At 57.5% G+C, this 23,833-nt stretch overlaps 5 protein-coding genes across 5 annotated transcripts; 3 read left to right on the forward strand and 2 right to left on the reverse strand.

Moving 5' to 3' along the window:
- Nucleotides 1-1,533: 1,533 nt before the first annotated feature.
- MFIFM68171_05884 (uncharacterized protein) lies at nt 1,534-3,719 on the forward strand (the record flags this gene model as incomplete). The annotated part of the gene is made up of 3 exons (XM_071061304.1): nt 1,534-1,714; nt 1,777-1,888; nt 1,943-3,719. The coding sequence occupies 3 exons, from the start codon at nt 1,534-1,536 to the stop codon at nt 3,717-3,719; spliced, it is 2,070 nt and encodes a 689-aa protein (XP_070917405.1).
- Nucleotides 3,720-4,959: 1,240 nt separating this feature from the next.
- COQ5 (2-hexaprenyl-6-methoxy-1,4-benzoquinone methyltransferase) lies at nt 4,960-6,101 on the reverse strand (the record flags this gene model as incomplete). Its single annotated transcript, XM_071061305.1, has 2 exons — nt 4,960-5,740; nt 5,818-6,101. The coding sequence occupies 2 exons, from the start codon at nt 6,099-6,101 to the stop codon at nt 4,960-4,962; spliced, it is 1,065 nt and encodes a 354-aa protein (XP_070917406.1).
- A 684-nt stretch (nt 6,102-6,785) lies between these two features.
- MFIFM68171_05886 (uncharacterized protein) lies at nt 6,786-8,231 on the reverse strand (the record flags this gene model as incomplete). The annotated part of the gene is made up of 2 exons (XM_071061306.1): nt 6,786-7,559; nt 7,620-8,231. The coding sequence occupies 2 exons, from the start codon at nt 8,229-8,231 to the stop codon at nt 6,786-6,788; spliced, it is 1,386 nt and encodes a 461-aa protein (XP_070917407.1).
- Nucleotides 8,232-12,485: 4,254 nt separating this feature from the next.
- On the forward strand, nt 12,486-18,486 carry UFD4 (Ubiquitin fusion degradation protein 4; the record flags this gene model as incomplete). The annotated part of the gene is made up of 5 exons (XM_071061307.1): nt 12,486-12,826; nt 12,887-12,993; nt 13,051-18,018; nt 18,081-18,230; nt 18,290-18,486. The coding sequence occupies 5 exons, from the start codon at nt 12,486-12,488 to the stop codon at nt 18,484-18,486; spliced, it is 5,763 nt and encodes a 1,920-aa protein (XP_070917408.1).
- Nucleotides 18,487-19,761: 1,275 nt separating this feature from the next.
- Nucleotides 19,762-22,809, forward strand: MFIFM68171_05888 (uncharacterized protein; the record flags this gene model as incomplete). The annotated part of the gene is made up of 1 exon (XM_071061308.1): nt 19,762-22,809. One exon carries the CDS (start codon nt 19,762-19,764, stop codon nt 22,807-22,809), a length of 3,048 nt encoding a protein of 1,015 aa, XP_070917409.1.
- Nucleotides 22,810-23,833: the final 1,024 nt, after the last annotated feature.

Raw genomic sequence — 23,833 nt, forward strand, 5'->3', positions numbered from 1 at the left:
TCGATTTAGGATGGTGCTGGTTAAATTCAGTTCAAGCTCCATCGATCGCGGGGGACCATCTACGTTAAGCGGCATCAACTTGGTCAGCCCGTGAACCGAACGAGATCATGGATGACCTTGCCATATTACCACTCGGTTTGTCCAGCACTTCTCGCGGAGGTGGATATACATCGGTGGTCCGCTGCACCGAAGACCGTCTCCGGGTCGAGACTAGCAGTTACCTTAGTTTGCTTCCACGTCCTCGGCTTGGACTCCAGCAAAGGAATGTCCCAGACCAAGCTGGTTAATAAAACAATGGCAGTTAGCCTATCGTCGCAAGGTCTGTTGAACCATCGAGTGAACCCGGCCTCTGCGAGAACGCTCGGAGGAAGGTGCTACTGCGACGGCCTCCGGTGAGAAGTATAACCACGGGCGGGTGCAGATGAGACCTAAGTCCAAAGTTTGGCTTGTGCAGCCCATTCGAAATCAAGGGCCCGCATCCTCTCCCTCTCGCGCCGTTGTTGAACTTGTTCCCCCAGCTCCGCCAACCTCACATTTATTGCCACTTTTTGGCCGGGGCCCGAACTTCCCAGTTCCCTTCCTTTCAGCCGCATCTATCGCGAAACTCTCGAGACAGGAGCAAACACCTTCATCATCAGTTGCAACGAGGCCGATAGTATCTTTTAGCAGCTGATTCCGACACCAAGAGGAAACAGAAAAAAACAAAACAAAAAAAAAAAAAAAACACTATTTTTGCCTTTGGCCCCAGCCACTGCCAGCGTGACAATGCGCCGCGGCGGACACGGAGGCTACGAGGGCCCTGGAAGCCACTGGGGTTATGGAGAATGGCGGGGTCCTCTCAGCTTCGGTGGTTTTGTAAGTTTTCAGGTCTCACAGCTGTCCATGTCACTTTTTTGTTTGTCTCCCCGCCTGCAAAGTGTGGGTCCCCAGGCTGGCGCTAAACCATAAACGCCCAAGCAAACGGGCCCCCTTGGCGCGGACTGGCGAAGCTGCCACTCAGTTGCTGTTCGCTCCCGGTTCCAGTTCTCAGCCATTTAGATTCTTGGAGTGTGCTGGGCAACTTCAAAAAACTTCAACCTTGGCCGAATTATCCAACGCCCTTTTACTCCCTTCCGCGCATCAGCGACTCCCCCGCTGGCCCTCTCGAATTTTGTAATATCCGCCGTTCCCTTACTGGGCACTTTCTCTTTTTTTTTATTGATACCCAGCCCCGTCGCACCAGCTTGTTTTGACTTTTTATTTTTGCGAACCTTGGGTCGCACCTTTGGATTTTCAGCCTCCTCTCTCTCGCTGATCCACAAGTTACCAACACCACCTCTTCCGGCCTCCAGTCGCGCAACGAGTCGGTTTGCGGGATGGCATCTGTGAGCTACCCCTTCTGCGTTTCTGATTTTCCCCTGCGATTCTTCGCTTTGAGCTTTGGTGTTTCCTGTTATTTCTCATTGTGTCCATTACTGGTCAAGTCGGGCTAGCTGTCGCCACTCCCTGCCAGCCTGAGCTTCATTGTGCAGGGCACCAACGATCGCCGGGAATATGTGTGCTAATGCGAAACGCACCCTCCAGCAACCCCGTAACCCCTACAACCAAGGCTACATGCCGAACGGCGCCGCGCCGCACTCGGGGCCCGTCCCCGGAGCCGCTCCCTTGCTGCCGAACCAAGGTCGCATCATCCAAACCGGCCCCATTAGAGTCCTCTGCATTGCAGATGTTCGAGGTGCGGACAGTCGGATATTGACTTGCTTGCGCGTCGCCGGCTTGCTGACGAGGACCTCACAGGCAACCTCCGGTCACTGAACGAGCTGGCCAAGTCGGCCCGTGCCGACTACATCATCCACACTGGAGACTTCGGCTTCTATGACGAGACGTCGCTCGAGCGAATTGCTGAGAAGTGAGTATATTGGTTTGGTGCTGCACAATGCCCGCTGACGGTGGTTGCAAATAGAACCCTGAAGCATGTCGCGCAATACTCTCCGCTCATTTCCGAGGCGACCAAGAAGGCCATCGCGCAGGGCGTCCCTGGCCCCGTCAAGACCCGATTCCCCCCGAGCGAGCTTCCCCTCTCTGAGCTTCCCCTTCTCATCAGCGGCGAGCTGAAGCTGGAGGTCCCGGTCTACACGGTGTGGGGTGCCTGCGAGGATGTGCGGGTGTTGGAGAAGTTCCGGTCCAAGGAGTACAAGGTGCCCAACCTCTTCATCATCGATGAGGCGCAGTCCATGCTGCTCGAAATCGGCGGCGTGAAGCTTCGTCTGCTCGGATTGGGTGGTGCAGTCGTCATGCACAAGCTCTTTGACAATGGTGAGGGTCGGACGACAATTGCTGGTGGCCAGGGAACGATGTGGACGACTCTGTTGCAGATGGGCGAGCTTGTCGATACCGCAAACCGCGTTTACGACCCCACCGAGACCCGCATCTTCATCACGCACGCCTCGCCGGCTCGCGAGGGCATTCTGAACCAGCTCTCGGTGACTCTGAAGGCGGATTTCTCCATCTCGGCAGGCCTCCATTTCCGGTACGGCAGCTCGTACAACGAGTTCAGCGTCAACCCCACCCTCGATCACTACCGCGGAAAGCTTGCGGCGTCCAAGGCGTCCTTCAACGATGTTTGGGAGACGGTAAAGGGCGAGGTCGAACCAGCCATCCAGCAGAACGAAGCTCAACAAAACCTGCTTAAGAATGCCCTCGGTGTTGTCGAGAAGATGCCTACCACTGCCGCTGGTGGCAATCCGTTTGGTGGCGCGGCGGCCGGCCAGTCGGCCGCGGCTCTCGGCCAGGTTGATGAGAGTGCATTCAAAAACATGTGGAACTTCAACCTCGCCGATGCCGCCTTCGGCTGGCTCGTCCTCGAGGTCCAAGACGGCAGAATCGGCACAGAGATGCGGGCTCAGGGTTTCAACTTCTCGCACCGTGGAGCCAAACAGCAGGTTGGTGTCCAGCCCGCCCCCGTTACCTCCGGCACAAGCCCGGTCGGCCCTGCACCTCCTGCCCCATCCACCACCACTCCCGCTCCCTCGGCCAGACCCGCGCCCCCCGTGCAGCCCTCCAAGTCTCCCGTGCCGACACCTGCTCCGGCACAGGCCAAGGCCGCCACACCTCAACCAGCGCCTGCACCCTCGCCTGGCCCCAAGGAAGAGAAGACGTCGACCGCCGCTAACGGCGCGGCCGGTCCATCAGAGCCAGCTCCGTCTCCCGCGCCAAAGAACCCGGCGGACAACATCATTGGTCTGTTTGTCATGAATGCGCAAAGCGATGAGCAGGTCCGCGATCTCTTTACCGAGGAGGACAAGGCCAAGATCCTTAAGATTGAGAAGTGGGGCGCAAACAACAAGGTGGCGCAGTTCAAGACGGTTGAGGACCGGGATGGCGCCATGGACCGTCTTCCCGACGAGGTGAAGAACCGCGCCCCCGGCCAAGAGGATCGCTCGAAGCCACTGGTCAAGATCTTCCAGCCCCCGCCGCCGCGCCAGTTCTCGCGTGGCGGCGCTGGCAACTGGGGGAGCAGCCGCGGCGGAAGGGACGGCGCTAGCTCCCAGAGCGGATACCGGAGCGCCGGCGGCGGTGGTGGCGGCGCTAGCGATAGCGAAGGCGCTGGACGGCGGGGTGCACGTGGTGGCGGTCGCGGCGGACGAGGTGGTGAGCGCGGACGGGGACCACGGGGACGGGGGGGTGGCATGAGGGGCGAGGGCGGCGCCGCTAGCCCTGCCGCTCCTGCGGACTCTTAGTTGCTGCGACTCATAAGAGCTCGAGCCTCTCAAGAGGCACTCATGCCGGGGATGACCGCCATCGATTGGCATCCATTGGCCACCTTGCGCTTACTCAACCCCAGCCAACCCATCGTGACTCGTTCACCTCAGCCCTGCGATACGACACTCTTGAAACGAACAGATAAACGTCCCCATACCAATAACCTTGCTTTGCTCCTATCCGATTGCACGATCCAACAAACTTTCGAACCTGAACTTCTTGACTCCGCTGTCACAATATTTCGTCTGGGACCTGTCGTTCCAGGCAGACCAATACCTCTTCTTTTCTTTCCTTTTCTTCTGGGAGAAGGGAGGCGATGGCGGTAAGGGGAGGTCGGAATCTGGCTTCGTTTCCTTTTCTTTTCTCTCCAGAGGTAATTTTCAGGCAACGCAACACAGGTGGGGAAGGGGGGGGGGGGGGGGGGGGGCGGGGGAAAAGAAGTGAGGCCAAGATCTTGGGTTGATTTTGATTGACCTGGGCAGGAAAAGGAAAGGGATGAAGGAAACAGGGAGGATACTGGAGTTTCTATGCTTTAACGTATTTAGAGATTCGTTCGTCACCCGCTTTCTTGCACTCTTCTTTTTTCGTCCGGGCCTTGTTCCCGCCGCTGCTGCGTTGGGGAGAAGGGGGTTTCTCTTTCTGAAGCCCGTTGTGGCTCTTCTCATCCTTGCCCTACCTGCCTCTTTCGGACTTCGACTCTGCTGGCTGGTTGGCTGGCTTGTGGGCGGCGTGGCTAGCTGTCCTATCTTACCTAGATATTTTTCCCGTAGTGGGTTGGGTTTGGTTGGGGGTTGAATGTCAGATTAGCGTTTTACAGCGGGCTTGAACTGTGTTCCGCATGGTATGTTGTGCGAGTGATGGTGAGATGTGAGGTGTGAGGTGTGAGGTGTGAGGTGTGAGGTGCGAGGTGACTCGTGGTGAGAGAGCTTTGTGGGATGGTTGAGCAAAGCAGAGCAAGTACTTGGGCTTGTTTTCGCCGCCATCTATGTCAACCAACCCCGTTTCTAGTCCACGACGTTGCTGCTAGTTTTCCTATGCCCAGGCAAACTAAGAGACCTTTATGATACATGTAACAAATACAGTTTTACTATACACCGATCCCATCCCATCTACTTTTCCACCCACCATCTATCATATGCCCCGGCCCTGACAAACACGGCCACACCATAATCACCACGCTTTTCTTTTCTTTCTTTCTTTCTTTTTTCTTAGCCACAACTACTGCCTAGGCTTCATCCCCTTGTGAATGGCCGCCACGCCGCCGGTCAGGTCCTCGTAGCCCTCGCCGGCCACGACGAAGCCGGCGTCGACGATCATGTCGCGGAACTCGGCCTGGCTGGGGAACCGCTCGATGCTCTCGACCAGGTACTGGTAGCTGTCGCGGTCGGCGGCCACGAGCTGGCCGATGAGCGGGATGGCGCGGAACGACCACTCCTTGTACAGCGCGTTGAAGAGCGGGTGCCGGTCCGCCTTGCTGAACTCGAGGCACGCGAACACGCCGCCCGGCTTGAGCACGCGGTGCGCCTCGCGCAGCGCCGCGGGTATGTTGCTGAAGTTGCGGATGCCGAAGGCCACCGTGTAGAGGTCGACGCTGGCCGGCGGGATCGAGGCGGTCGCCGTGGCCGGGTCGAAGAAGGTTTGTTGTTGTTGTTGTTCATGTTGCGAGAGGGAGGACTGCTCGTCCGAGGCGAAGAAGGGCTGCAGCGGGCGGGTGAGGGTCAGGTCTTCGGCGTTGGCCTCCACGAAGGAGAGCGCGGCTTGCTGCGAGGCCGGGAGCGCGGCCGAGCGCTGCTTGCCGACCGTGAGCATGGCCCGGTTGATGTCGGAGATGGTTACCCGGACCGAGGGGTTATTGTTGAGCACGTGAGCCGTGTGGAGGAGGCGGAAGGCGATGTCGCCTGTTCCGCCGGCGATGTCGAGGATGTGCTGCGGCCCCCGCGGGTCGAGGCCCGGGGTCAGCGGCGAAAAGCCTGGGTTGAGCGAGGCGACGAAGTGGTCTCTGCGTCAAGGAGTCAGGGTGGTTTTTATTCTTCGTAACTCGTAGACATCTACGGAGCACGGGGGCAGAATACGCACTTCCACACTCGGTGCCAGCCAAACGACATCAGGTCATTCATTCGGTCGTACGACTCTGCTACACTGGTGAAGACGCCGGCCACGCGCTCCCGCTTCTCGCTCTCCGTTACCGTTTCAAAGCCAAAATGGGTGGGCCGCGACGGGTCCGGAATCGCATATTCGGGTGTTGAAGGGCTCGATGCTCGGGCTGAGAATAGTCGTGTAAACCGTATTTGCCGCTCGGAATGTGCGACGGCGCTCCGCAGGGAAGGGAGCGCCCTTCTGAGAGCCGGCCGGGCTGTCATGGTGGCTGGCGGCACCGGATGTAGGCTCAGGAGGCTATCTCACGGAATCTGAGAGTGTCGCGATCAGCCAATGCACGCGATCCGGGTGTTTGAAAATCGGCATCGGCCCGGCAGAAAGTGTGGCTGCACGGTGTGGCTTGTCCAATTGGTGGCCAAGCGATCGACGTGCTTTCAGCCTTGTTTGTGGGGTTGAAGGAGATGCCAAGCTGAGGTAACAAGGCTGGGGTTGAAATCCGTCGACATGGGACACGCCCGGCGGCGCCGCTCAACACACCTGGTTAGGCCTCAATGTCCTGAGACGATAGCGTAGCCCTGTAGGTCTCTCTGACCCACTTGATCCCGATAATAGCAACGATGGCAGCAATGCTCAAGACGACGAGCACGACGATGACGATCTGGTTGGGATTCGACATCATCGCTAGGAGCGCATTGCGGGTGATTGATTTGTTTAGAGGGCGCTCCGCGGATGAATCGCCGGCTGCGAGATGGCTCGTAGTCCGTTGTGCTTTTTGTTTTATTTAATTTTATTTTTATTGGTAAAAAGCCAATTGTGGCAGCTCACAGTCGCTTGCGCAAGTCTGTTGATCGTGTTGCGGGTGAAGACAACCTGCGGTCTGTTGTAGAAGGCCCGCCTCGGCCGCAAATGACGATGTGGCATACCGTGTAAATTTGCTAGCTCGCTCTCTATTTATCTAGAGTATCCTTCCCGCCTTCGAACTCGCCGAGGTCATACTCATCGGGGTATCTCTCCAGCTGACTCCTCAGCTCCTTCATCTGTCTCTCCAGGTCCGGTGTCAGTTTCTCGTACACATCCTCGAACATGGTCCGGATCGGCGGCTTCTTCTGCTTCTCGGCCTCGGAGAAGGCCCTGAGAACATCACGCCTGATGCTGTCACGCGCTTCCTTCTCCTTGTGCTCGTCCCAGCAGCCTTTGGCTTCCATCCATTTCCGCAGTCTAGAGATGGGATTGTCACGCCTCTTCCAATCCTCCACTTCGACTCTGGCTCGGTAGGCAAACGAGTCGTCCGACGTGCTGTGATGACTAACACGGTAAGTCATGGCCTCAATCAAGACGGGTTTGCCGCCGTCTTGCAATGCCAGCTCGCGCGCCTTCTTAGTGACTTCCCTGACCGCCCAGAAATCGTTACCGTCCACACGTATTGTCTCGATACCGTATCCCAAGCCACGACTAGCGATACCATCCCCGCGGTACTGTTCCAGCGTCGGCGTCGAGATGGCGTAACCATTGTTGCGGCAGATGAAGATTACCGGGCAAGACCTCGTCGCCGCAAGGTTCAACGCGGCGTGGAAATCACCTTCGCTGGCCGCCCCTTCACCGAAGTAGGCAGCCACCACCCTCGGAGGTATGCTGGGATCCTGCAACCGCTGCATCTTTATGGCATATGCGGCGCCGGATGCCTGCGGGAGCTGCGTTGCAAGTGGCGACGAGATGGTATGCTGTAAGCACGGAAGTCAGTATATTGTTGCTTGACGGGGACGGCTGCAGCAGCCACGTACAATATTCAGCTCCCTGCTGCCGTAATGGACCGGCATGTTCCTCCCCTTTCCGGGGTCCCTCTGGTTTGCAAACAGCTGGTTCATGAAATCGTTGAGCGTAAACCCCCGCTGCTTGAACACGCCTTGTTCGCGATACTGGCAGAATATCACGTCCTCCTTGGCCAGCGCCGACCCAGTTGCCACCGACACGGCTTCCTCCCCCGCCGACACCATGTAGAAGCTCAGACGTCCCTGGCGCTGGGCATCGAACATGATCACGTCCATGATGGACACGGTGAGCATGTCGCGGTACAGCTTGACCACCTCCTCGTCGCTGAGGTCGGGCACAAAGGACGAGTCCACAACCGCGCCGCTCTGGTCAACAACGCGGTACGTCGGCAGAGCGGGGTACGACGACGGCTGTTCGAAGCGCATCGTGTTGCTGAAGGCCGACTTGACGGCGCCCGGGAACATGACATGCTTCGAGTCCGGCCGCTGCGAAACCGACGAGGCATGTCTGCGATGCCGAGGCGGAATGCACTTGGCCAGCGGCGTTGGCTGCCGGAGGACCGACGGTTGCTGCTGCGAGCGCAAGAAGGCAGGATGTGGGCGGGAGAGGCGGATTCTCTTCATGGTGGGTGCGAGGAGCGGATTTCCCGGGGTAGGAAATGTCAGTTCGAATTCAAGAGTGTCGGTAAATCATCCCATCGCAGTCAATTGAAAGCAGGAAAGCAGGAAAGACAGCGTGGTCCTCGGGAGACGGGGGATGGGAGAGTTCGGCTTGCCAACATGAGTTGCTCGGGGAATCGACGTCACTTGTGCCGATGCAAGCCGTCCGGGGGTGCAGCTGTCACAGTGCAGAAAGGGGCTTGGCGTTCCTGTCGGGGTGGCCCATAGCTTGTATTTTACAGTACTGCATACTGAGGCCTAATAAAATACACTGCACTTAGGCGGGTACGGTATCCAGCACCCCGAAGTAACCTGGGGAGGGGGAACCAATGCGTGATACTACTATTATTAGCACCTTTCCGTGAGCTCTCTTCGTACATCTCTCAGATCCCGGCATGCATCCTCTTGTCACGCAGTCTGCCCCTCGTCCCACTCATCGAGCAGTTCCCAAGGGACATTGTTGAACTGGGGAGAATGGAACCAGTCCGCCCAGTGCCTGAACATCTCGATTCTAGCCGTGGCATTAGCGCTCAGGTCAAGAACGTGTCGCCCCAGCCGCCTTCTGTAGAAGATGCCACGCTCGAGGTGCTAGAGGACGTAGGCTGCGGCGATACTATCCAGCATTGGGGCACGAGAAGGGCACCGCGAGCATAATTGCGAACCAGCCGGCGGCCGCGAGTGAGAAGATGCCGGGAAGGACGAAGCGGCAAAAGTCTGAGGTGATGATAACACTAACGAGTTTGCTGATAGTTAGCTTGATGTGTACTTCGAGGGAAGCGGGGCCGCGGAGAGAGGCCGAAGACCGATCCGGAGACTTTACTTGACCAAGATAACCAGCAACGCTCTGCCAGCTAGTCGCGTAGCTTGTCAATCATCACCCGCAGCCCCGCAAGCTGACTGAGCATGTCTAGTCGCACGAGTACGAAGTCGGAATCTCTTAACTTGTGTCTCGGGACGCGCGCTTCGTGTGATAAGAGTTGGCTGAACAGAGTATAGTAGCGGATACTATAAGCATAGACCATACCCCTGTGCCGCCTACTACGTCGCTGGTATGTGGGCGCGAGAGGTATCCCAATGTAACTTGAAGCTCTGTATAGATATCACACGTAGACCGCCTAGGCTGGATGGTGGCGGTCGGATGAAGTCAGAGCGGAACATTCGTAGGATTTCCACGACATTGGCGGCGCCAAGCCGGGAATTCTGCATCCGCCGTCTCTGGAGACCAAAGGCTGCCCAGATTCGTAGTTGTCGACTTAGGAGGATCGGCAGTACCGAGACGGTAATGAAAGTCAAGATGGTGGTGAGGGAGAGGAGTGGAAGGAGAATGACGAGCGGAAGAAAAAGAGGGGACACTCTAAGTAGGTGGGAGAGGGACAAACTGATGAATTGACGTCGTATAGGTAACCAAGTAGCACATATAATTCCTCATTGCTTAAGGTAGATTTCTTTGTTCTAGCTCCAGCCCTGTGTTAAGATTTGGAAATCGGCTGCTTCCAGATTCCAAGCCATCAGCTGCGAAAGTGATTTTCGCCCGCAGAATCCCGCTAGCCCACACACGGGGTCGGTCAGCTATTAGGAAACTGATAATAAAAATGTTATAGGTATCTTCCTGTCCATTCGCATACAAACTCTTGTAGAGGCAATCCGCCGGTGCGTCAAGTGTGTTCAGCTAGCTGCTCTCAATTCCTTACATGACGAGATGCGAGCTTGACAGATGCTCGGATCGTCCTACAGCCTCGGAGAGCAAGGCACTTAAACGAGCGACTCAGTAAACTCCAGACCGGCTGACACACCGCTTAGACTCTTCTCGTAACCTGGTGTTCATTCGGCTTTCACAGGTGTTGCTTTCCTCCGGCTCCCAGCCTGCGGCAGACGTTAAGGATAGTCGAAACACACACAGTACTTTGTGATGTTTCCATGTATTCTGCACAAGGGGTAGGGTACCTTAGGTATGCGGCCCTGGTCCTTGGCAGAAAACACGAGCAAGTGTGTGAGTGACACCTTCAGTTCCGGCCGCTCGCACTAGCGCACCCGTCAAGACCTACTTCTCAACAGACGGTTACTCTCTTACCAAAGTTCCCTCCTCCTTGATATCCGCTCCTCATTTGCATGAATCGAGTTCCCAGACCAACCAGAAGTACCACCGGCAGTCCACATCAAAATGAATCTCACGATTGGTTGCTATTACGAGAACGATCCTATCTTTGATTTTGAGGTTATTAGCTCTTTGGTGATTAGCTTAGTAATTATCACCGCCATGCAGAAGCCTATTTCCGGCTCACAACCTCACTTGTCGGCATTGCTCCGGCGGCACCATTTGAACACGTTACGAGGGACTCCCTGTCCTCCAGGCCATGGCTCTCAAAGGAGCGACCGGCACATCGACCACGACCTTTGCAATCTTTACATACAAGACGGTGGCTTCTGCAAACCGGTAAGAGGCCCGGACACGAAGAACAGGCGGCCCAAAACAGTGAGCTTGTCACTACAGTGAGCAAGGGATGGGTGGTACTGGCTGTACTGATAACCGTCTCCATCGAGTCCTGACGGCGGCCGCGAGGGCTTGGAAAGTTGGCGCCGACACTCCTTTCTGTTTGGCCCGGCCTAGAACCAGCGAACCTGAGATACTAGCTGCAGGAAGAGGAAGGAGAGACGGTGGGGGATCTAGAGACTGGTCTTGTTATTGCCGAGGAGGGCCGGCTCCGCTACTTGCAGAAACGTATCTCGTCCTCTCCAAGACGAAGAAAGAGCTGGAATCTTGGTGTTAGATATTTAGGTACGCCGGTTCGGATATCAGAGAGGATGTCAGGCGCTCAGAGTGGATGTAATTACTGCAAGCTAATACCTGAACTTGAACTATGAGCCTTAGCTGCGCACTATATGTGACCTAGAGGATAGGGGAAGGCCCGTGTGCTTGTCAATGAGGCCAAGGCCCCTGGTTAACTTGGGACAAATCTTGTCTTTTCTGGGAAACAACCACTATTGACATATACTAACTCAAGGCTCGGCAGTTGGTTTCCTCAGAGGAGCAATACTGGATTTTGCCATCATTCCAGCCACAACAGGCGTGTTTCTCCCCAGGACTTGCCTCCGGGACGGTGGCCAGGATAAGGATGGACATGTAAAACGAGAAGTTGGGATGCCAAGTGGTCCGTGCTCTCGGCCCATGCCAATCTTGGGGGACACTGGCAGGGATCTTAATGGGAGACGGAGCCGCCAACCAAAACGCACCGACATCAAACCGCGGGTTGTCCAACGCACCATCTCCCTTCGCCCATCATTGAAGCATCTCCACAGGCCAACCACCTCTGCCCGATGAGTCGGCCATCCATCCTCTGCGCTATCCGAGCACCGTAAAACAAACCCTCCATCGCGCCCCCTCAGCGCCCCGATCTTCATGAGTGACCGTTTTTTACAACCGCAACGCTCTCTTCCATCCGAACCGCCGCCTGCCAGCCTTCCCATGGCGTAATCCATGGCAGAACGACGCTCTGCATACCAGCGGTCCAGATCGGCTCTCGATAACGGTCCAACGCGCCTACCTCCGCTGTCATCTCCGGCCACAACCGCCTCGCCTCCTCCTCCTGCTGCCACTGCCGCGAACCCGAAATCCACTCCTACTGCCACTCTTCCGACATCTCTGCACATATCGCCGTCTGCAAGGTACACACCCCCATCCGATCCCTCCCCCCTTTTTTTCGTGACGCTCTTTCCTCGGCCTCGTCCTCGGTTGGTGTTGTATCCCTTGCCTTCGTTGTGACCGACCTGGGAAAAGAAGCCGGACGACCGAGTCACGCCTTGCGCTGCACTTCACTGCCTGGCAAACTGGGGACAAAGCTGGGGGCTCGGTGCAACACGGAGAGGATAGGAGAGGATAGGAGAGACAAGGAGAGAAAAGAGAGAAAGAGAGGGGAAGCGAAGAGTGAGAAGGAAAGACGAGAAGAATCGGCTCGGTCCGCTGCCTTTTTGTTTGGCCGTTGTCGATCTGATCGACCTGTCACACATGCAACGAAATCGAGGCGAACTTGAGTTTCCTCGTGCCCCACCGGCTTCTTCACTTCGGCAGCCGCACACCCGTACTGCAACATCGTTCGCACCTACCGGCAAAATCTCTTGTCCTCTGCCTTCCGAGTCGTTTTCTCGCACTGCTCTCTCCTCAACTGCCTTGTCTTTATCTGCTAGGCCCATGACAAACCGGTCCTGACCACGTATTTACTCATGTCGTCCAGGTTCACCCGCTCGTCCGCCCGTCAAGCAGCGAGCCAGGCAGCCTCATCGACATCAAACCCGGCCGCCGCCTCGCCGAGCCCGGCAGCAGCCCCGCCGATCGTCGCGCAAAGCCCAGCACCACCGCCGAGCACACGGAAGCGCAAAACCAAGATCGAAACCAGCCCGGCACACGGGGATACCGAGTCGCCTTCGTCGGCCCGCAGGTCCAAACGACAGCGGGTAGCACCGGCATCGCCACAGCCCCAACCGCCTCCAGTGCCAGTTCCTGCTCCGTCCCCCGCGGCACGCCGCAGGAAGGGCAAGGCTCCTGCGACTATGTCGAGTCCAGAGTTCGTCGGCTCCCGTCGTGGTCGCTACCAGAGCGCGCTGAATGCTAATGTCGGCCGCAGCACACCAGCAGGCCCTGCCAACCTTGCAGAACACCCACCCTCGGCATCGTCTAGCCGGCGATCTAGCCGAAACAAGAAGAATTCCCAAGCTGCCCAAGGTGCTCGAGGTATGTCGAGGCCGCGCTCGTCCCAACCCTCCCAGAGTCTTACTCATCCACCCCAAGATGATCCCGTCGTATCCACTCCCAGCTCCAGCCGGCGATCGAAACGTGCTGCCAACACGGATACACAAGACCAGGACGTCGTAATGAGCGGTACTGAGGAACATGAAAAAGGCTCTGCGGGCCCGCCACCACCGCCACCTCCTCCCGAAGATAGATTCCCAGACGATAGCGACGAAAACGATGATGACGACGACGAGCCGCTACAACGGTACGACGAAGATGATGATGTGGACCCGTTCAGTGGTTTTGGCGGCCCCGGCGGGTCGGTGCATGGCCTCACCAGCACCCTCCGGACATTAAGTGGCATGGTGTCGATGTCTTCGAGGCTCAAGGACATTCTGAACCACCTCCGACAGAAGGATGACCCCACGATGCAGCTTATCGCATTGCAGGAGCTCTCCGAGATCCTGCTCGTGTCCAACGAAGATAACCTCTCTGGCCACTTCTCGCCCGATGCTTTCGTTAAGGAGTTGGTGTTGCTGATGCAGCCCAACGAGCTTACGGGAGAGGAGAACCCCGAGATCATGCTCTTGGCATGCCGCTGTCTTGCCAACTTGATGGAAGCCTTGCCAGCCAGCACGGCCAATGTCGTCTACGGCAATGCTGTGCCTATTCTATGCCAGAAGCTTCTCGAGATTTCTTTCATCGATCTTGCCGAGCAAGCGCTCAGCACGCTGGAGAAGATCTCGCTCGAGTATCCGGCGAGCATTGTCCGTGAAGGGGGCCTAAATGCGTGCCTTTCCTACCTGGAGTTCTTCGCCACCAGCACTCAGCGGGTCGCAGTCATCACCGCGGCAAATTGCTGTCGCAACCTCGAATCGGAGAATTTTCCAGTGGTTCGCGATGTTATGCCGACGCTGCTCAACGTTCTGGGGAGTAGTGACCAGCGGGTCGTCGAGCACGCGTCGCTCTGCGTCACCCGCATTGTCGAGAGTTTCAGGTTCCACGCTCGCAAACTGGAGGAACTTGTGAGCGTCGATCTGCTCAAGGCCATTCTCCGTCTTCTGCTTCCGGGGACCACCAACCTGATCGGGCCTCACATCCATACGCAGTTCCTGCGGGTCCTCGCCTTTACGGCGCGTGCGAGCCCCCGGCTGTCAGCGGAGCTGTTCAAGATGAATGTGGTCGAGACGCTGTACCAGATCCTCACAGGCGTCTCGCCCCCAAGCGGCACGGACGACCTCGCCTCGAAGCTCGACAGCGTTCTCATCATGCAGGCACTGATTCACCGACCGAGAGACCAGATCATTGAGACGCTGAATGTTATTTACGAGCTCTTGCCGAACCTGCCGAACCCGGTCGAACTCGCTGCAGACCACGCTATCGAGGCGACTTCGCCGACGGAGCCCATCACGCCTTCGTCGCAAGGCTCTCGTAGAAAGACGACCAACGAGAAACGCGTCGAGCTTCTCGAAGGCTGCAAGGATGAAGTTCGACGCTTTTCCATGATCCTCTTCCCCACCCTTACCGACGCATACTCGAGCACCGTCAACCTGAATGTCCGCCAAAAGGTTTTGCTCGCGCAGCTCAAGATGCTCTCCAACTTGGACACCGAGATTCTGGTCGAGGCCCTCAAGCCCGTCTCTTACGCATCCTTTTTGGCCTCCATTCTGTCCCAACAGGACCATCCCTCTTTGGTCATGTTCGCCCTGCAGGCTACTGAGCTACTGATGAGCCGCCTGGGCGACGTATACCGGTATCAACTCTACCGTGAGGGTGTCATTGCAGAGATCACCAAGTTGGCGACTCAAGAGCCGGAGGCAGCGGCGAAACCTCAAGGCAACGAGCCAGTAGAGCCGGCCGGCGAGCCCGAGACCGAGGCTGAGCAAGAATCCGACAATCGGTCTTCGGCTGAACCCGCCGAGAGCCATTCTGATCAGGGCGACTCGGATGCTGAGGATGAAGGGGATGAGGAAAACGATGACGGCGGCGACGACGATGACGACGATGATGACGACGACCGTTCCCATCATAGCTCGGACGAGGATGACGACGATGACCATGAGAACGACAACGACGACGATCACAACCGGGACGACATCTCTGGGTCTCCTGTCAGCTCCGAGGGCTCTACCATGTCCATCGTCGGCCCTCCCGGGCGTATCCCCTCAGACTTGCCGTCTATGAAAACGAGAATCGCAGCTGTTGCCAAGCGGTTCCTTGAGGTGCACGAAACCGAAAAGGAAGGGAAGGTGATGAAGAAGAAGGCAACCGAGATCCTGAACAATCTCTCGGCCTTAGCCACAGACATTGAAAACTTCTACTTGCACCGCACCTCGTCGAACCTTGCACTCGAAAGCGGCGCAGAGCTGTTTACCAAGCTGGCATCTTACTTCGACTCGGACGTTTTGGAGAGCGTGACCAGCGCGGAACTGCTTGCCTCTGGCGTTGTCCGTGTTCTCGAACAGGTTTTCAGTAACCCCGACGAACAGCTGGCAGTGGCTGCACAATCGGCGTTCCTCCAAGTTTTTATGGGATACACCGTCAAGTCGAAACCCAAGACCGCTACTGCGGATTCTCCGGCTACGCCCCTAAGTGTGTTGATTCACAAGCTACAGGACTTGCTGAGCCGGTCTGAGCACTTTGAGGTTCTCACCGTTCACCATCACGCATTCGACGGCAATCGGAACAGCGCGGCATCCATGCTGGCGAAGCAGATCCGCCTCAAGCTTGTGGCTGATGATGATTCGGGCATTCCCCGGCATTACAGGAACATCATGGTCTCAATCCATGCTATCACGACGTTCAAGTCCCTAGACGACTACTTGCGCCCGCGCATCAGCCTCTCGGAGCGTCCCCGTGGCCCTAGAGGCTCTAGGGATGCCGTCTCGAGGGCGCTTGCCGCCATGGCGAGCTCGGGTCTTCCTATGAGCGCTGCCGCCGCCCGGCTTATGGAACAAGCAGCGTTGCCGCCGTCTGGCCACTCAAGTTCGGGCCCTCCGCCCCCGCCTCCCCCTCCAGAAGCCTCGTCGCAAGCCTCTGGCTCACGATCGACGAGGAGGTCCAAGTCTAAGTTACAGGCGGGAGGTGAGACTCCTGCTACACCTGAGCCTTCGTCGAGGGAAAAAGCTGTGCTGCGCCGATCTTCACGCCGCCAAGCGGTTTCCGAGGGACCTGTGCGCCCGCCGCCCGAGGAGGATGACGACCTTGAAAACGCCCTCGAATGTGCAGATGAGAAACAGCTTTCGGATGACGAGGATATGGGTGACGACAGTGCCCTCGATGTGGTGCGCGACCTTGATGAAGGCATGAGGGATGCTCCGACTCCCGACCCATCCGCCGTGAACTTGGAGCTCGCGGCAGGAGGCAAGATCACGGCACGTAAAGAGGACGGAACTAGAGTGCCCACGCCATCTCAGAGCCGGTCTTCCACTTCGCTTCCCAGCCGATCGAGCGCATTAACCGCCGCCCTGCAGGGAACCCCGACGCCCGCGGCGTCATCTCGGCCGATGTCTTACGCTGCCGCGATCCAAGCGGTGCCTCAGGATTGGCATATCGAGTTTAGCATCGATGGCAAGGTCATTCCCAACGAGACGACAATCTACCGGGCCGTTCACAACTCTGCCACGACGGCCGACGATCATTTAAGCCGGAACGTCTGGTCAGCCGTGCACCCTATCAAGTTTCGTCGTGTGCCCGGCCCTCCACCCCCTGCCGAGCCAACCGCGTTTGGCAGCACGACCGATGGGGGAGTTGAGGCTGAAGATGGCGGCACTCCTGGGTCTTTGTCGAAGTTCCCGACCACGGCATCCATCCTCCGCCTGCTCAAGAAACTGCACGACCTCAATGCCAACATCGACGATGTCCTTGTTGAGAATAAGGAGGTCCTCAAAGTTAACGTCGAGCCGCTGCCGCAATTCGTGAACACCAAGCTCACGGCCAAGTTGAACCGGCAGCTGGAGGAGCCGCTGATCGTGGCGAGCAACTGTCTCCCGAGCTGGAGCGAGGATCTGGCGAGGCTATATCCCTTCTTGTTCCCGTTTGAGACACGCCATCTCTTCCTGCAGTCCACTTCATTCGGCTACGCCAGATCTATGAGTCGCTGGCAGAACGCCCAGTCCCAGGAGGAAGCTCGGAGAGACCGCCGGGATGAGAGGCCGTTCCTCGGCCGCCTACAACGCCAGAAGGTACGGATTGCCCGGGCCAAGATTCTGGAGTCGGCCGTCAAAGTGATGGAGCTCTACGGCGCCTCGCAGAGTATCCTCGAGGTCGAATACTTTGATGAGGTTGGCACCGGACTGGGCCCTACGCTTGAGTTCTACTCCACCGTCTCCAAGGAGTTTTGCAAGAAGAAGCTGAAACTCTGGCGCGACAACGACCCCAATGGGGACGGCGAATTTGTCTCTGGGCCCAACGGGCTGTTCCCCAGGCCCGTCAGCGAGGAATTCGCTGCTTCGGAAGAAGGGGAAAAGATCCTGCAGCTTTTCAAAATGCTAGGCAAGTTTGTTGCACGGTCTATGATCGATTCACGCATCATCGATCTCAACTTCAACCCAATCTTCTTCCGCATTGGCAACGAGTCCGCCGCTGTGCGCCCGTCTCTGGGTGCGGTCAAGTCGGTCGACCCCGTTGTGGCGAGGTCGCTCATGACGATCAAGAAGTTCGCCCTGGCGAAGAAGGCGATTGACGAGGACCCTAACCGCACTGCGGCGCAGAAAGTGCTCGATACGGCGAACATCGTGGTCGACAAGATCCAGATCGATGATCTTTATCTCGACTTCACCTTACCGGGCTACCCCGAGATTGAGCTGATTCCGAACGGGTCTCAAACGAGGCTGACAATTGACAATGTCGATCTTTACTTGGAGAGGGTCATTGACATGACTTTGGGAAGCGGCGTCCGCCGGCAGGTGGATGCGTTCCGGGCAGGTTTCTCGCAGGTGTTCCCGTACTCGGCTCTGAGTGCGTTCACGCCGGATGAGCTCTGCACGCTCTTTGGGAGGGTGGACGAAGATTGGTCTCTTGAGAGTAAGCAGCTCCCGTCCTCCCATGATCGCGCACCAATACGTTACTAATCACTTTGTTCTCAGCGCTCATGGACTCGGTCAAGGCGGATCACGGATACAACATGGACAGCAAGAGCGTTAGGAACTTGCTGCAGACCATGAGCGAGCTCACTCCGAGCCAGCGCCGCGACTTTCTGCAGTTCACGACGGGAAGCCCGAAGCTCCCTATTGGTGGTATGTGCTCTTTGCCGGCACCCGGGATATGTCGATGGTGGCTAACACGCCCAAAACAGGATTCAAGAGCCTGACGCCCATGTTCACGGTGGTTTGCAAACCGAGCGAGGCGCCGTATACGTCGGACGACTACCTCCCCAGCGTCATGACGTGTGTCAACTACCTCAAGCTGCCCGATTACTCGAGCGTTGAGATCTTGAAGCAGCGGCTCTTTACCGCCATCAAGGAAGGGCAGGGTGCGTTCCACTTGTCTTGAGCAAGCAAAAAGATACGGGAAAACTCTGGCATGGCTCATGTACTTTGTGACAAATTCTCTTGTTTTTGTTTTTCTTGGGGCTGCACCCATTCTTAGTTGTGCGCGACTGGGAAGCCCGCTGGCGCTGGGTTATTTATACTACTGGACGAGATGGACAGCATGGGTGGTGCGGCGAGCATTCGGGGAGAACTTTGACAAGGGGGGGGAAGGAAACCGGGTTGCATTGAAGGATGGGTTTTTGGTCCAGTGCGTGTTATCTTTCGCGGAGGAGGAAAACAGGGGAAGGGTTGCAGGGGTTAGGTCTGCGGTTGAGTGGGTTTCTGTGTGGAGGATGGGGAAGCCGGTCCCGGTACCCAGATCGCCACCCGTTCTATCCATCTATTACTAGACTGGCAAAATGGACAGTTAGACTGAACGGGATTTGTGAGGTGGCTACCTCGTGTTCGACGTGTCGTGGCGATGGCGGGGAGGGATGGGCCGATGGAGATTAACGGAGCGTATGCTTTGCCGTATCTCCCTTCCTTTTCTTTCTTTCTTTTTTTTTTTTTTTTTCTTTTCTTTTCTTTTTTTCCCCCTTTCCTTTCTATTCTCCCCTTTTCCCTCTTTTTATTCCTTTCTCCGAAGCGCTGACGCGCAGATTACAACTACCAAAAGTTTGCTGTTGCTGGCTTGAGCATTGAAAATTGTGTATGTCCGTTTAAGGGTACATTTGCATCTGGGGACGAGGAGAATGTACACTTTTGTAAGGGTCACTTTCAACTTACCAATGCCACCATTTTGAGTCACGCATGCAGAAACAAGTTGTGTCCTGGCATTAATTGCAAGCCTGCAGTGTAATATTTGGATCGTTCTCGTTCTGCGGAATCATTCCTTTGGTGCGGTTGACCAGGATGATGTCACCGGCCTCGGTGGGTTCAGTCAATTAAGGTAGACTTTGGGGGTTTCGCGACGCGCCCCACCTACGCGTCGACCTGACGCGCGTCAGACTCGACCGATCGATTGTGACGCCACAATTGTCCCGTACAATACACACGCCCACTACCCCTCGACAACCGCTGACCCACATCGTTTATTGAGTTGCGCACAGCCAGCGATCAGTCCGTTAATTGATCTATCGAATTTGCACTACTCCAACGAACATCCTGCGAATACCCTTTACGATTCGAACGAGTCCATACCTGACCGACCGATCACTCTATGGCTTGATCTTGTCACGTTTTCCCCACCGCCGAAAGACTCAGGGAAGAAAGGAGAGAAATCAAAACAGCCGACCAAATGCCGCCTCGGAGAAAAGCGGCTGGCCCAGGCCTGGGCTCGGGCTCGGCGCCTGCATCGCGAACCTACGAGTCGACCCCGGTGCCTCAACAAGTCCGTTTCCCTGCGCGGCGGCGGATCGTGCGCACTTATGGCCGCAGATCGTTGCCTGCTGCTTTGCCAACATCGGGGTCGGGGTTATCGGAGTCGGCGAGGCGGAGGCTGAGGCAGCAGACGCTTACCCAGGTGGGGTATGTAAGGGCGGAGGCGGCGGAGCTGGAGATTGATGAGGAGGAAGAGGCGGAGAGCGGGGAGCGTATCGAAGGGGATGATGATCTCGAGGAGGTAATTGAATGGGAAGAGGGGGAGGAGGAGGGGAAGAGGCGGGGAAAGGGCAAAGGGACAACGACAGGGACTGGCCGGGGGAGGAAGGGAAAGAGGAGGAGGAAGACCATGGGGGATGCTCCCATGCCGAACCCGGCATCAAGTTTCCATACCCAGACGCTGACGCAATTTCTGGGAGAGCGGGTGCGACAAGGTGATGCGCTTCGGGTGGAAGATGAGGACGAAGACGACCGAGATGGCGGCATACCCCCGCCGTTAGCGCAGACACCGACCAAACCCCGAAAGCGCCCTTCCCCAAGCCGCGCCGGTGATCCGCACACTCCAAGCAACAAGCGTATCAAAGTCAACCTCGACGAGGTCCCTTCCTCGCAACCCACCCCGTTCACCCCCATGCTGGGTTACAGCCCGATCCAGCCCGCCCGGTCGCCGCTTAAGGAGAAGTCGACGAACGTGGATGCGCCACCACCAACAGAGGAGACCATCTCGAAATGGCCGAGGAACCTGGTTATTCAGGATAGTTATAGCCAGGGGAACAGTCCCATTATTCCGTCGTCCTCGTCGGCGTCCTTGCCGATGGAGACGCCGAAAAAGGAAGAAAAGCCGAAGAGAGAGCCGTTGGCTGAGATTCCGGTTGCGAGCCTCGAGCTTGGCGGTTCGTGGCGGAAGGACGCCGAGACGCCGACCGGGACGAGGAGCACCGGCGGGACCAGGGCGTTTGCAGAGATTCCGGATTCGGATGCTGAACTGGAGAGCAATTGGTCCACGCCTTTTAAGGGACTGTCTACGCACCAGACGCCATTGAAAGATAGGGACGGGGCGGGGTTCGAGATAGCCAGTGATCCTGGCTCGGGGGCGCGAACTGGGGTTGCTTGGGGGTCGGGTACGCCGACTCAGGTTGTTCAAGGGATGGATGACGAGAGCGCTCCCAGCACGGGCAAGTCGAACAAGGAGAATGAGCCGGCTAGCCTGAAGTTGGGAGATGACGGCGACGAGACGGCGAGTGAGGAGGAAAGCCCGGGCACGCCGACTCCGACGATGCGGAAGTCAAAGTCGCAAACGTCGCAAACTGCTGGCGGTAAAGGCAGGCCAGCCGATAATGCTGCCTCGCAGCTTGCGGCATCCGAGGAGTCAGTCAGTGAGGATGAGCCCCCTACTCCGACGCCTGCCCCGGGGAAGTCCGGATCACAACATCGCGCCAGCACGAGCAAGTCGGATGAAAGAATCAGCAAGGCCGACTCCAACGTCCAGGATTCTGATGAGCTGACAGCTAGCGAGGATGAGCAACATGGCACGCCCACTCAGGTCCTTCCAAAGGCGGCATCGCAAAGGGCCTCTATCCTGAGAAAACGCAACTCTACACCCGAAGTTCTGACGTCGGAGTCGTCGACGGGCGACGGACCTACCACGCCAACACCAATCGCCCGCAGGGTGCAGATTGAGCTCCCCCCGCCATCGAGCGCCGAGGAAGCCGAGGAGGTCTACGAAGAAACACCCAGAAAACCAGCCAAGACGCTCTCGCCGATCTTCCAGCGCCACACCCAAGGCAGGTCGCAGTATTACAGCCAGGGCCTCGAGAGCCAACGGGTCCCGATGCAAGTCATCCGCTCGCTCGGCCCGCAGACGGACCGCTCCGACATACTCATATCGGTCCGCCCGGACATTGTCGACGAAATCGTCAAGGGCATGCGCGATCACGAGTTCCGCCCCTACAGGTTTCCCATCCAGGTCCTGCGCGGCTGGATCTACACGGCAGACCCCGCCGGCGGCGAGGTCAAGTACATGGCCACTCTCGGGCCGGCCAAGGAGCCGGGCGAGATCGACAGCAGCAGCGGGCTCGGCAACGCCGAGTTCAACGCCGGCACGGTCGGCCGCGGCAGCTGGTACGCGCACGAGCTGCTGCAGGTGTACCGGCTGAACAACCCCGTGCCGCTGGCGGATATGCCGGACAACGGACTGGGCGACGGCGCGCCGCAGAAGTATCGGTACATCCCGCCGGCGATTGTCGGGCAGTTGCTGGCGAATCTGAGGTGCGCGCTGTTTGCGGAGGTGGGGGACGGGGAAGGTGGAAGTGGGCGTGGGGTTGGTGGTGATGGCGCGACGACGACGACGACGACCCAGGAGCTGGAGGAGCAGCTGCGGAGTGATATCGTTCAGTCGACGCAGATGCACTGCCTACTTGAGGAGGCCGACGAGGACGAGGATGAGGTCATCCCTGCGAGCCAGGGGCGGCTAGGTGTTGCTGTCGCTGCTGCTACAGCTGCTACAACTGCTGCTGCGAAGACGGCAGACGAGATGTTGTTTGCCCGCCCCGCTGTACCTCCACCGCGGTCGAGCCAGCGGCTCCGGAATCAGAAGCAAGCCCGATCGCAGCAAAACTCGAAAACTGCCCCGTCGAACTCCGTCCGCCCTTCCCAGGCTACGACGGCGAGCGATATCTCTTCCAGCCCTGTCCCTTCCTCCCCCCAGAAGCCGGCCGATTCTTCCCCATTTGCGGTGGCTTCGGTGCCCCGCCCGGCGCAGGCGTCGTTTAACGAGCCGTCGTTGCCTGACCTGCTGGATGTGATGCGTGAGGAGGATGACGATGGAAGTTTGATTCGACTCCCTCCCGTTACGCTGGGGTCGTCATCGCAGGCGGTCTTGTTGCCGCCGGATAGTTTGCTCGTTGAGGAGGTGAGGCAGCCGCCGGCGGTTGTGATTTGGGATTCGGAGGACGACGAGGAGTAATAGTGCTTTCTGGCTGTTTTCTACTTTGGTTTTGTTTGGCTGGGTTGACTATGGATGGGCGGTGTTTTGGATGAGGTGCGGCAAACAGTGCGTCGCGTAAACAGACAGACCTGGGTTACCTGTCACTGGGCGGTAGCATTGTACAGTACATGGGATATAGGATACGCAGGAGCCACTTTGCAAGGATAGCGGGCCTGCTTTGTGTTTGGCGTTGTGGGATTACCGGTCTTGTAACACGGCCTGGCTATGAGAATAGGAATATGTGCATCGTACGGTATTGTACATGTATCCAAGGGCGGAATACAAGGTCTTCCTGGGATCGTTGGTGTAGGGTTTGTGCCCGGGACAACAGCCGATGCAGGAGGATTCTTCATTTGCGCGCCGACTCGGGCGGGATGCAAATGCCGGGCCGGATTGGCATGGGCTGTAGATCGGGTTGTTGACGCAGTACCACATTGGACATGGTTTGATCCAATGCGCTGCTCGGCGGATGAAGCATGATGAATTACAAAACATGCTTGGCAAGCGGTGGCTTCAAAGCTTGCCGACTTGCAAAGATGCATTTACTGGAACATGAATGCGGATTCTTGAGCAGGAACCGTCGCCTGTCAATGTATTTTCAAGACAGAATCCTGATACCGATCGATCGAGTAATGAACATGGTTGAGAATGGAAAACTTCTTCAGGTCAATTTGAAGGCTTGGCGTGCATGGAACGGGCTGTTGGACCGGGACATGCCGCAAGCCACGTTGGGACCGCACGGGGCTCTTTTAGCCCCCAGCAGCTGCTACAGTAGCCCCAAACCGTCTTCCGTCACAGGGGCACGCAAGCCTCATCCAACTCCACAACTCCACTCTGCCATCTTGACCCGGGCACCTGCCACTGCCATTTACACTAAAACCGCGACACAGCAACTCACGACAATCCACCGCGGGGCTCTTCGCGGATTAGCTATCCCGGCGGACCAGCGACGAGGCTCTTCGACCCCGGCGACCAATCCGTCGATTGCGCGAGGGCTTCTCCC

Source organism: Madurella fahalii (assembly GCF_045866475.1).
Source record: "Madurella fahalii IFM 68171 DNA, scaffold_3, whole genome shotgun sequence".
In the NCBI taxonomy this organism is placed as follows: Eukaryota; Fungi; Ascomycota; class Sordariomycetes; order Sordariales; genus Madurella; species Madurella fahalii.